Here is a 13,166-nt window from a genome sequence, read left to right as displayed (position 1 = left end):
ATGGAGCTGCCTTTTGTACACAAATGTTTGGAGGAAGCTGCATATGGTGTTGACTTGACTCCCATGGCCAGCTATATTGATACAGGCTGTTCAAATATGAATATAAATGAAATATAATGATATTGAAGTAAACTGGTATTTATACTTTCCTGGCTAACCATTCATTTCAAGTACATCTCCACCAAGGTTACAGAGAACCACTTGTAAAGTTACAAAAAAAATGTTGCTTTTGATGACACAATTTGCTACTAATTGCCTTTATTTTTTTTATTTATGAGTAATTTGTGCAAATGCAGGTCATAATAACTAAATTGTAGCATTTTCTATTGTAATGGCTTTCCCAAAGAATATTATTATGTTATTTGTTCTGTGTTTTTGTAAGGAGTCTGAAGTGTTGCACAGGGACATCTTATAAAATAATGAACATGGCATGGGCCCATAACATGCTTAATACATCTTATCACAGTTTGACTAAACAAACTCCCCAAAACATATTTTTCAGATGAAAACCAATAACTCAGGATATTAAGTAGAGGATTTTTTAAATTGGGAATTCAGCCGTATTTAAGTACAGTGAACATGAGCACAGAAAGCAGAAGTGGTTGCCCTCTAACAGGGGGGGCAGAAGTGGCAGCTCCCTCCGAACAGTGTTTGCAGGTGCCTTTGCACATAGATATATACAGTGGTGTATAAAGTACTTGAAAGCCATACTTGAGTAAAAGTACAGATATCTTACCTGGAAGTGACTCCGGTAAAAGTATAAGTCACCCGTAAGAGAATGACTTGAGTAAAAGTCTTAAAGTAGCTCATATTAAATCGACTTAAGTATCAAAAGTATCTGGTGTTGAAATGTACTCAAGTATCAAAAGTAAAAGTACAAGTACAAAAATTTAAAATGGAAAGTGCTTTTTATAGTAGGCCTACACAGACACAAAACAACCCCAAATTGTTCTCTTCAGGATTTATTTAAACTGAAATTATAACAGCAATATACATATAATGTATAATTTTACAAATTTGGAACCCCAGATGCTGAGGTTCAAATAGTATTGGACTAGTGCATCTGAACTTCAAGTGCCTCTTGTGTCTACCTAAGAACACTAATAGACCACAGTATAACCACTAAATGTCATTTAGATATTTACAAAGTGTAATTCTGTAAATATCACTAAACAATGGAGCTTTCATCAGTAGCAGGAATGATACACAATGCCCCTTATGATAACTCAACAAAGGGAAACAAGTTCTAGCACACGAAATAAGATAGTACAGAGAAGAAACGAATGGAAATGTTTTACCTGTGACTTTCTGTTCTTAAATGATTCACACGTAGGTTCCACATATGGCAGCATCGGAATTTACTCGGACAAGCCTTTCAAAAATTCAATCCATATTCTGATTCACAAACGTAGGGAGATAAGTGCATGTATGGAATTTTATTTACACAATCAGGAGTTTACGAAGGAAATGTTCAAAACCTAAATTGGCCACACAACCAAGAGTGCTGACAGGCGGGTCAGTTTAGATACAACCAATGATCCTGAGTACAAAGGGACTGCAAGGTTCTATCAGGTAGGCAGGCAGGTAAGACAGATACAGGAACATACCGACAAAAAGGTCAGCCCAAAGGTCAGGCCTGTCGCAGGCCCAGCTTAAACGCCTCGAGTATGTATATTTGGTTACGTCTCAAATGTGTTTGTCTTCTCCCGGAGATCCTTGACCTGCTCTGTTATACAAGTAGTAAGAATATATTTTTAACAATACCCTATTTGCACTTCTTTATATATACGAAGTAGAAAGTACAGAAATTTGTGTTCAAATGTAGTGAGTAAAAGTAAAAAGTCATCAGGAAAAATCAGTACTCAAGTATGTGAAAAATCTACTTAAGTACAGTAACGAAGTATTTCTACTTCGCTACTTCCCACCACTGGATATATATATATATATATATATATAAGCCTTTGCATGTCAGTGGCAGTTTCTGTCGCCACCGGAAGTGCCTCTACGAGCTGCCGCTGCCTCCTCTGAGCTCGCTGTCTCCCCGGAGTTTTCGCCCGAGCCTCTTAAAGGGACCGTTCACCCGAAACATGTGAGCAAATTCTGGTAGTTGAATTTTTAGTAAGTTGGATAGAAACAGTCTTCTACTACTTCTAATAATAATAATAATAACATAGCATGTTTATAATAGACATTTACTAATTTCATATACAAGCCTTTAGTTTCATATTTGGGTGAATGGTCCCTTTAAGCGGCTCGACTGAAAACTCAGAGTCCCATAATAAAATATAATATAACATCCAAGGCAAATGCCCTAAAAACTAACATGGGAATAGTACAACACAGAGCAAAACAAGACACAACAACCAAAATAATAGAGATAACTTTAAAGAAGATATTAATAACAAACAACATGCGTTTCCTATACCCATATGTTTTAAGAAATGATTTAATAAATGTTAATTTGCAAGTCTGATATCCCCAGGCAAAGAGATTCACAGCCTCTGGGCTTGACTTAACGGAGAGTGCAGGCTTCAGGTTTATTTCAATCATATTATTCTTGAATGTAAAAGCCAGTCACATTACATATAAATTATTCACCCCTTATTGACATATTGCAGCTGGGAATGACAGCTGACTCTGACACATTTTCTGCAAAGCTGTTATATTTTTACTATTTAAATTAGTCATTCTTGACAGGGATACATTCAAATTAAGGCTTATCTTTCTCCAGACATGTGATTGTCTATTACCCTCTTTTTTATTGCATTTACAGCTTTAGAATCAGTGGCGCTCTGATGAATGAGCTGCTCTAAGGGCCCTGTTGTGACTAATGACTGACCTTTCAGGAACATATGGTATTTGAACTGGACAGATGTGACTATGATGTAAGCTTCACTAATGAGTTGGTGATATCTTGGCGCTTTGCTTATTAAAAAGATACAGAGAAAACAGTCAGAAGAGATTGTAAATACAACTGCTTACCATAAATCAACCAGCTGTTTAATGGCTTTAACAATTTTAATGGTGCAAAACAGACAGTTTAAAATTATTTATTACATAAAAGTATCCAAATGTTTTTACAACGAGAATGAGCAGATTTTCATGTTTAAACAGCAAATACAGAGAACCAGATATAATTCTCTTCCAGTTAAAAGACATATTTTTGTTGGATGTCAGCAAAAGAGTTTATGTCAGATGTGTTTTGTAAAAAGGTAATTTACAATAAGCTGTAGCCTCAGCCTTTTTGGTTTGAAATAATCTTTAAAAAGTATATACATTCTTTTCAACTGTGGCATTTCAAAGAAATTCAAATGAAATATGGAATACCTTGACCTAATGTTGCTTTGTGGAAAAGGTTATTTCTGTGGTTGGAAGTGTCCTCATGTGCAGAAGGGAGCAGTTTGATTGGTCAGGGTGAGGCAAGACAGATGGATGGCATCACCATGAGCATGAAATATTTATATAAAAAAAACAAGGCAAGGCAAATTTATTTGTATTTAAGATTTTGAACACAGAAACTGAAACAACATAAAAAAATCCTTTATTGAACCATGTAAAAGTCTCAATGAGATTGAAATAAAATAAATAAAAAACAAAACAAAGAGGCAACTACAGCTGTCATACAGTCTCAATTCCAATAGCAATATAAAGGATTTCCACATGTGAGCATAACAGCTGTTTTCTCAATTCTTTAATCGATTTAAATTCCCTCATTGTAACCAGCTCTGGTAAGGTTCTCTTTCAGATTATTGAAGGGAAGAGAGGCAGCATGGTTAAAATGTTAGTTTTTTTGTATTGTGAGAGCACAGCGTGTGTTCATATTGGTTTTTACACATGTATTGTATATACATACAAGGAGGAACCAACCCATGGAGATGAAATAAATGTATCGACAGAGAATAATATCATTCAACATATATTGTTTTGTAGTAGTAATGCATGGGGGGGGGGGGGTGTATACATATTAGAATATACTCAACCAAAGACAAAGTATTTATTTATATTAAATTTATCTTTCAAACTGGTTGAGTTGAGGTCAAGTACATGATGGCTAAATGGGAGCTGGTTCCGTCTGTGAGCAGCAGAGTCGCTCAGTCTAATGTGATGTATGATTTTGGCCTGAGGCCCTTTTAGCTGAATGCTTCACGAAGGACTGAGGGTTCCGTTGGGATTATTCTTAAAATACTCACAACATGTATTCAATTAGCCCTTAAGGAGTTTATACACTAACAATGTAACTCTATTACTAACTGGAATGATAATAGAATGTCAGAATGGTTCCTCGAGTAGCATCTTGAATTGGTCAAGATGCTTGAGGGGATTGTTTGTGAAACCAAACAAGCAGCCACTGTTTAAATCGAATCTGGAGTCAAAACAGAGACTTAGTTTTTCTTCACCTCCTCTAGAAATTAATCTTAATTGTTGTGATGTTTAGATCATAATGGACAGATGCCACGACTGCCTTGCAGCAGCTGCCGGAGCTCATATCTGAATCCATTATAACACCAACGTTTAATTCTCTCTGTAGTCTCTTAATGCATTTACATCCATGAAGCGACTTTAGAGTAGTTGGCGGGATTACAGGATTTAGATTAAAAGTAGCATAATGAATCTGTAAATCGAAGCGATTAAATCAGATTCATGAAGAGATTCATGATGACAAATGTTAACAACATGACCCCTGCCCTCAGCGCACCCATCAGAAAAATGTAGTAGACAATCAAACCTCATTTTCCAAACTATTTAAAAGTATTTTATAATCATCGGTTTAAAGGGCTGCATTCATTTCCTGCATGCACAGATGTTTTTGCTGAATCATAAAGACATGAGTAATTTAATACATTAAATAGTTCTCTCTGATGCCATTTTCAGATAAGATCAATTTATGTTAAAGTTGTTGACCTGAAAACTAGATTTTCCACAATAATTCCCCTAAACATAGGATTTAAGTATTTTATGTTGCTTTTTTTTTGTATTTCTTGTTTTTGAGAATGCAATAAGTGACAGCCTGATCAAAGTGACCCATTTGCAGTGCTCCTGCTTAAAATAGACACACAAGCAAAACAAAGGAGATAATGCAAAGAGTGAATGAAATATGGACATCATCTGACTCAGTATCCAACGCTGTGACATCAGTTACCAATTCTATTAAATCCAGGATTGTGTGTTTCTGATGTTGCAGCTCACTATGAAACCGAGTGGACTCGACTGTTAGATCCATCTTGCAGAGAGCTATCCTGAGAGAGAGCCACATGGTTGATAAGGAGGACAGGAGGGAAATAAACATAAAGACCCGTACGGCAGCTACATAGGGAGGAAGGGCACATCTGTCATGTTTCACGCCTGGACTGCTGCAGATCTCAAAGCCACAGATTGCAAGTGAATTAAGAGGTTTTCTGTTTATTCATTCATCGCCGCAGAGCTGGATGCTCCGCTGCTGATTCACAGAAACTCATAGATGATTTATTACAGTTTCCTACACTTGAAGTCAGTGTCTTACACAGTTTTATGGAACTTCCTGTAAATATAAATGCAGAATTTGACTTGAATATCTTCTCTTATGCATGGGTGGAAGAGGAATTTTCAACTCCTCTGTTTTTTGTAGAATCAAAAGAATAGAAATTAAAAAAGTTGGTGTTGTAGTGTATGCGTAAGTATAGGATCCACTTTAGACTACGGACCTATACTTGAGTAAACACACTCATAGCTACTTTCCACTATATGCTGACTAAATCCAATTTACCAAGTTAAGACAAAATAATATCCCATAACATTCAAATGCAACAATAGTGCAGTGTTATAGCTCTGTTTTCTCATGAAACGGTTGTACTTTCTTACTTAGTAAGTATATTTATTTTATGGAGCACCTTTCAAAACCAATGTAACAAGGAGCTGTACAAAACAAACAGTAAGAGAAAAACTGTAATTAACAGCGCAAAACACAAACAACAGAAGAATAAAACACGACTCAGAGGGCAAGCAGAAACAATAAGGAACCATGAGGACTGGACCAAGTTTAAATATTTACCAAATAGGTGAGTTTTTAACTGTCTCTTAAAACTGTTGACGGTCTCTGCATTTATTGAGGGAAGACGGTTCCAGAGGGTGGGAGCCATGACAGAAAATGCCCAGGGATAATTATCATTCTAGATTGTGGGATGGCAAGAAGGCCTTGGTCGGTCGACCGCAAAGATCTCACCGTGTGCAGGGGAAAACAATAATTCAGAAATATGATGAGGCGCCATGCAGCCTGCATGTGTAGAGCTTTATGTGTAATTAGAATAATTCTAAAATCAATTCCACAGTGTATGGGTAACCAATGAAGACCGGCAAGACAGTTTCTCCTCCAGGTTCAGAAAATGAAAATAAAAAAATAAAAAAATGAAATGCAGCATTTTGAACCTTGACCTTTGACTGCAAGATTGACATTTGTTAAAATATTAATAACCTGCTAGTCTCTCCCTATCACAGCCAAGTTTCTCCAGAAGCAGCACATAAATCTCTGCAGCAGCATAGCAGCACAATTTGAGAGAATCGCTGTTTGTCTCCCATAACGCGTTGTAATTTATTCCTCGCACGCAATTGGTCGTGGATCGATGCGCGTTCACGGCGCTCGGAGGTGGCGAGCCCGTGCCTCGGTATACGGCATCGTTTGGAGGGAGATAGGGGGAGAGGAGAGAGAGCGAGCGAGACAGAGAGGCTGCCACACCGAGTGTCCACCGAGTGTCTGTCTCCTCGCGTTGCCAATGAACAGTCCTCGCATTCCTATGTCTGCCAGTTGACACCGTGAACGAGAAGGGACGGGCTTCCACCGCTGCACGGATTCAGGAGTCCTTTAGCGGGGCTGCGCGTTTTTTCAGGTAAGCCCCTCTCCTCCTCTCCTCATCTTATCTCTCTCTCTTCTCCTTCTCCTCTGTGTTGTGTTGTGTGGTCCGTGCATCTTTTCGTCATCAAAGCTGAATTACGGATCTAACGGGCGCGGGCGTTTTGTGTGTGCAGTCGCTGTCCAAGGTGCTGAAGCGGCCAGCGGCTCGTGGTAAGAAACCCCAGCCCAGTGTTTATACAGAAAAACGGCCTCTTGTTCGGGGCAGGTTACATGACTTCGCTGTTTGCATGCTACGGGCTATTCGGTGTTGCAGACTCCCAAGGATGTCGTGTGGGAGGAAATCATGGAGGAGCTGCAACGTGCATGTGCGATGTCCGATGCGATCGTGCGTGTTTTGGCTCACGGTGGCTGTAACCGAGTAGATGAAGCTGAGCTGCATTGTGGAGCCTCCTCCAGGGTCGGTGTTTTTGTTTTACTGCATTTGCCGCTGGCTGACAGGGTCCGGGGCTTCACCTCGTCCTATTCTTCTCAATCTTAACGTGCGTCTGCAGTGGGAGGAGACGATTGAGTGCACCGATGTCAACAAACATAAATAAAGACGGGTTCAGACACACGCACAATGAATGCAACCGAAAAAAAGAGTGGTGGCACTCCTGCATTTCACCCATCACTGCTTCTCAGTTTAAACTTTTCTCCTGTGCAAAAATCGTCTCCCTTTCTTTTCAAATAAATGTCCTTGTGAAGACCTTGTGAGAAGAGCACACGTGCAGCCAAATAGCAGATCTGCGCACCTTTTCCATGTGGAAATGTCAAATATGCTGAGAGGTGATCCAGGCCGCACAAGCTATGTAAATTGTTCCCCTTCTTGGCAAGGTAAGGGCAACGTTCAAGCTCTGTTGTTCTTCTGACGGACCAAAATATCCATTCTGTCCACAGCAGGAGCACCTGACATTTCCGGTGGCATATTTACTCACTGGATCATGGCACAGACCAACAGTGGTGGGCAGGGGACCAATGGGGTGGCGGATGAGTCCCCCAACATGATAGTGTACAGAAAGGTAAGGCTGATGCTATTTTTAGCCTGCACGTGCATGTGTGTGTTTGTGTGTGTGTCTCTCTTGTAACTGTTTACTTGATGACGAACAGTGCAATGGAAATTGCCAATGCGAATGCTGAGACTTTTCCCTGTGCCCTGGTTGATTTAAGAGTGTAATTTCAGCTTGATGAGGGCATGGAGAGAACATGCAATTTTGATTTCACATCATACATGACATGCAATGTAGATTCATAGCATTCATACACACATAAATAAACACCCACATTTCCCAGTTAAACCATCAGCTTTTATCGCTAACAGGTCGGAGGATAGATTTTTGTCTGACTGACATTAATGGACCTGAAAGGAAGCCAAAGGCTTTTTAAGCATCCCCCCAGTTCCACTGGTGTATTTCTTCACTGTTAAATCTGTTCCTATATTAGAGAATGAGAGCGAGGGTGGGATGTGAAATGGCCCGATGTTGAGACACCTTAATCCAGTACCGCTCCAAACATCAAATGGATTAATGAAATAATAATCCGCAGGGAAAATAGCACTTGTTTACTTTGTGGCTCGAGGTCCAGTTAAAGAAACTCTAACACGTGTCGGGTGGAATATAGATGTGTGAGGATACGTGCGCTGATTTCTGATGTTTTCTTCTCCCAGGACAAAAACAGCTAACTTTAGGATTAACCAACCAATAGGCCATTTGGAAAATTGCTTTTGCTACAACCAGGGTTTTGTTCCCTGGTAGCACATCAGCTATTGTCTAAGAGATAAGTAATTTTTTCTGATCTTTTTTAGTAGAAACCATATGGTATGTTCATTGCTTGCACATGAAGTCTTGTACATAATTAACTTAAACTAAGCATCACTGCACAATAATGAAATGAGGTTTCTAGTTTGTTTTCCTGGGAATGTATTAAACATTTAAAGTATCTCCCCGTCAGGTGTATGTCTGTGGACGTGACAAGGCCTGATGGGCAGTGTAATGTTTGGCTTCAGACCCAGATGCACCAATGAAGAGGTCATTTTCGCGTCATACTTGTAGACGACTCAAGCATTGAGTGAATTTCCTCATTTCTTTCTTTTTCACCTCTCGGCAAATGCACCTATTCCATCACCGACTGCTTCTTTACACCGGGAAGAGGATACGCTTAGCATGATACCATAGATTGACGGTGCTTTATAGCCCTCACAGCGTGTTAGGCAATAACACTGCCAGTATGGGACAAGATTTGCTGGAAGTGTTGCTATGCTTGTAGGAGGAAGGGGTGCTTTGCAATTTCCCCCCCCCCCCCCCGAGACACAATTTTCTGCCTATTCCCAAAGTACAGCAACAGGCTTCTGAAGTACATTGTTCATAAAGTGGGCCAAATATTAAAGTTAATGGAGATCGATGAGTGAATCTGGTTTTGTTGTTCCTTGTAAGTTTCACTTGTGGAGACGGTGGAGGAAATCTCTTATTGAATTTCATTTTAAACACGAACCAGTAGGACATTTATGAGGGCCTTCAAAACCAGTTGCATCCTGTATAAGAGCATCAAATATTGACTTGAGGTCTTTGCTATTCAATTACATGCCACTTCTCTTTCTTTCTCCCTCTATTGATTTGAAAGTCCTGCTTTTTCAATCATGTCATTAAGGATCTGCTGAAGCGGGTGTGAAAACAGGAAAACCACCAGGGTGTGTGTATATTAATTCAGAGCTAGAAAGAGGCAACAATCATTTTAGATTGGTGTAACTGCTTGCGGTGAAATTCTCGGCCAGATTAATATCTCAGTCATTAAACTTTCAGAAATCGACAAGTTGCTCTCTACTCACAACTTAACCACAGCTTGGCTCTGTAAACTGACTCACCCCGGATACACTGCAGAGTGAAAGAACACGGCGAAGGCATTGAGGATGAAATTGTGTTTCTGGAGTGGGTTTAACTCAAAGAGCACCGTCTCTAGACATGTGGATGCTCTCGGGGCGAGCGGGTGCCCCGAATGCTATTCAGATGGAGATGACTTGGCAGAGGTGTTGCAACACACACTGACTGGGCCGCACGGAGACGGATTCTCAAGTGGAAAGCCTGCTTTAATGTAGTGCTCTGCTGCTCAGACCCTCTCACATCAGTAACTATACAGAGGAAGTGTTTTATAAAATGATTATATATTAAGCAGGCGGGCTGCGTCTACCTGTGGGCTGATGTAAAGGAGTAGAAGGATTATGTAAGATCAGCAGAGGGAATTTTATAGTGCAGGACAGCAGATCATGCTTTGATAGTCTTTCTACTGGGAATGTCCTATCACTTGTTTCAATGTTTCCTACTCTCTGCTCCATCCACTCCTCCACTCTCGTCATTATGGTCTAATGAAAATGGACGGCCGAGCGGAGGTGTTGACCCGCTTGCCTTGGAGATGTTTGCAGAGACGCACACACACAAGCGCCTTGATGAATGCAAAATACAGTCTTAATGCACAAAGCACAAACACACACACACACACACACACACACACACACACACACACAAACAGTCGATCTTGACCCGGAAATTTCCATCACTCACCCAATGGATCCGAGGAAGATGCTAACAAGTAATGTGTCAGAACTGCTTCAGTTCATTGTGAAATCCCAATTAAACATTCATTGTTCAAAGGATAATCATATAAAAGTCTTTGTGATGTCTCGCTGCTCATACATTAACCAGGATTATATCATCAAGTGTACCTGTGTGTATGTGTGTGTGTGTGTTTTTCAAGCCCGCTCACATGTGTGCACCATGAATAATGCCACGATGCATGTGCGAGCATGTGTGTGTGTGTGTGTGTGCTGTATGTAGGGCGAACGTTGCTCAGAGAGAGTCTTGAATTTTTTATGCGAGCCTAAAACAGCTCCAGTGAAGTTCACAGCTTCTCAGCGAGAGGGGGGGGGGGGCGACATCTTCATTCACACGCCGACTATTTGTGTGCACTTGTGTTGTTTCTCGTTTAGTTAAGACATATGAAAAAGAATAATAATGATGATCATATTTCAGGTTAAAGGCATGATAAAGTGAAATATTGATCTTTTCTCTATGTTGCATCACCCTCAGAATGTGAGGGTCTGTATTACTCACCAGTTTCCTACAACTTTGCTCAGTTAGTAAGAAAAGAATGTGAGTCGAGCACCGTGGCTGTAGACACCGGCAACAGTCTCCACCACTGAAGTCCTGTCATGTACCAGACACCCACGTTTACTCCCTCGTGTAGCTTTATATCTTTGACACAGTTCCTCTTAGAAATGGAACAGGAGGAGACAATGTTTCAAATTTCAGATGCATCTCACACCACATCGAATTATCCGAGATTTAGTGAAAACAAGAACGTTCATCGAAGTGAGTGCTTTGTCTTTTTGTTATTCATGGAATATTTGAGGATTATTTGCAGTTGATTCCAGATTAGCCGATAGTTTGTGGAAAGATACAATTTTACGACACCATTTAGGATAAAATAAAGGATTATCAAGATCACCTTTTTAAATCTCAACAGCAGGAGCCTGATCTTCTTCTGTGGTGTCGTATCTGACAGCCCACTCTTATTTACATCTGAGCTGCCAACGTGCATCCAGCGATTGTTCTCCCAGCCTCTGTCTCTGTAAACAGCCATTAATCCTATACTGTATGCTTATTGTCTCTCTGTTCTGGGATTTTTTTCTCGTCCGCGTAAAACATTCTATCACACAGTTATTGTTGTCTTCAGCCGTTGTGGGGGAGGACTGTTTTGCATTCTGGTGGTCAGATGGATGTCAGTACCCTGCGTCTTTGAAGTAACTGGTCCCCTGTTGAAACCTGTTGTTTTCTGCAGCTCAAGATGATGCACAATGTATGAGTCTGCAGTTCTTATTGTTCATGTACATGTCACCACTTGGCACTTTGAGTCTGTATCTATTAAGGCCAAACAGTGGCAGATAACGGAATATAACACCTCACTTAAACTATATTATCCCTGCATGTTTATGTTTGACCTGTAGCCGACAGTAGAAAGATTACGCATTATGTGTATTCATGTTCTTTACTGATCATAACGCTCTTTATGTTTTTGGGCTTCAGGGGGCTCTGTCCTTCACACTTCTCAAAGAGGTGTTGATGCATGCACTGTGAAATTTAAAACCATTCCTCCTCTGTGTGACTCACTAATGAACACACAGAAATAACAAACAGGGCAAAGGTATTAAAGCAGGCTATTGATTTGTCAGCTGATGAGGTGGTTGTGTACAAGAGATCATTTCGCTGGAACACGATTTTCCCCTGTCCTCCTCATCACTGCAACACAGCAGTACTACAGTGCTATTAGAAGACGCAGGGATGCAGACATTAATACGGCGAGTTTTGTTTTACATTGCGAGGAATTCAGTGGAGATCTCCCTCAAGCTCGGCCTGATCTGTGTCTGTTAACCCGATATCAGCCACGCTCTGCTATCAATACCATCTCCCAGCCATCCTGCATGATTCAAGAGTCCTAAAGCAGAGGCAACGGAATATATTTCCTACTTTTTCTGAGCTAAGAGTCATATTGAAGGGTTCTCGTGCTGCCTGTCTTCCCCCATCTGCAATCAGAGGATCAGTAAGACCGGGGGAAAGAGGGAGAGAAGGGGGAGAGAAGGGGGAGAGAAGGGGGAGGTGGGATGATCTATAATTGCCAGATCAGAGGGAAGTCTTTGTGTGTGAAGTAGGGCTCTTTGTATGTCAGCTTGCCAGCCGGGCGATTTTCTCCCACAGTGTCTGAAAACATACATGTCCTCTGTTTTACTCTCTGCACGCACTGAGAGGGAAAGTGTGGTTGTTAGGCAGACATGGTCGGATGGAAAATGGCATTTATGGCTCTGTTCTAATCCATTTTGCTTGGATTTTCTGACATCAATACCTCAACGCCAATTAGAGCTGCTGGCATCTCTGACACATGCGACAGTCAATATTACTCCGGGGTTCTTCTGGTATCCCGTCATACGGCTGGGAGGGGGGGCTCAGATAATCCATCCGGTCATGCTGCACCTTCTCACAATGCAATTTCAATTTATATATATATATATACATTGCACAAATGCCACAAATGACTTGAGGCTCTCTTGATAAAACCAATTTGAGAGCGCACAGAGAGCTTTCTATGTGGATAGTTCATTCTCCTCAGTCCTACTTATAGTCTTCAAAGAGACAAAGTAAAAAGACAAGAACAAACAGAGAGAGAGAATACACACAGTACGTGGTACTACGATGTTAGAGGAAAGTGATCACTGTTACCTCATCTGTTTCTACATCTAAACTCACATTGTTTTCATTGA

General features: G+C 40.6%; 1 protein-coding gene across 3 annotated transcripts in view; it reads left to right on the top strand.

Annotated features, from left to right (window-relative positions):
* The first annotated feature begins 6,667 nt into the window (after window positions 1-6,667).
* The window catches only part of rgs7a (regulator of G protein signaling 7a), a 43,475-nt gene continuing 36,976 nt past the window's right edge, over window positions 6,668-13,166 (top strand). Inside the window, exons 1-2 of one of the 3 annotated variants that reach the window (XM_062401332.1) lie at window positions 6,668-6,860; window positions 7,766-7,884. In XM_062401332.1, the coding sequence (XP_062257316.1) occupies window positions 7,807-7,884 (78 nt within the window). In that variant the 5' untranslated portion in view covers window positions 6,668-6,860; window positions 7,766-7,806. Of the gene's footprint in view, window positions 6,861-7,762; window positions 7,885-13,166 lie in introns of those variants that run through there. The other 2 variants (XM_062401331.1, XM_062401330.1) reach the window with 2 other exon arrangements.

This window comes from Platichthys flesus, chromosome 12, assembly GCF_949316205.1.
Source record: "Platichthys flesus chromosome 12, fPlaFle2.1, whole genome shotgun sequence".
In the NCBI taxonomy this organism is placed as follows: domain Eukaryota; kingdom Metazoa; phylum Chordata; class Actinopteri; order Pleuronectiformes; family Pleuronectidae; genus Platichthys; species Platichthys flesus.
The sequence above is the reverse complement of the archived record's forward strand: the minus strand, read 5'-3'. Positions and strand labels throughout refer to the sequence as shown.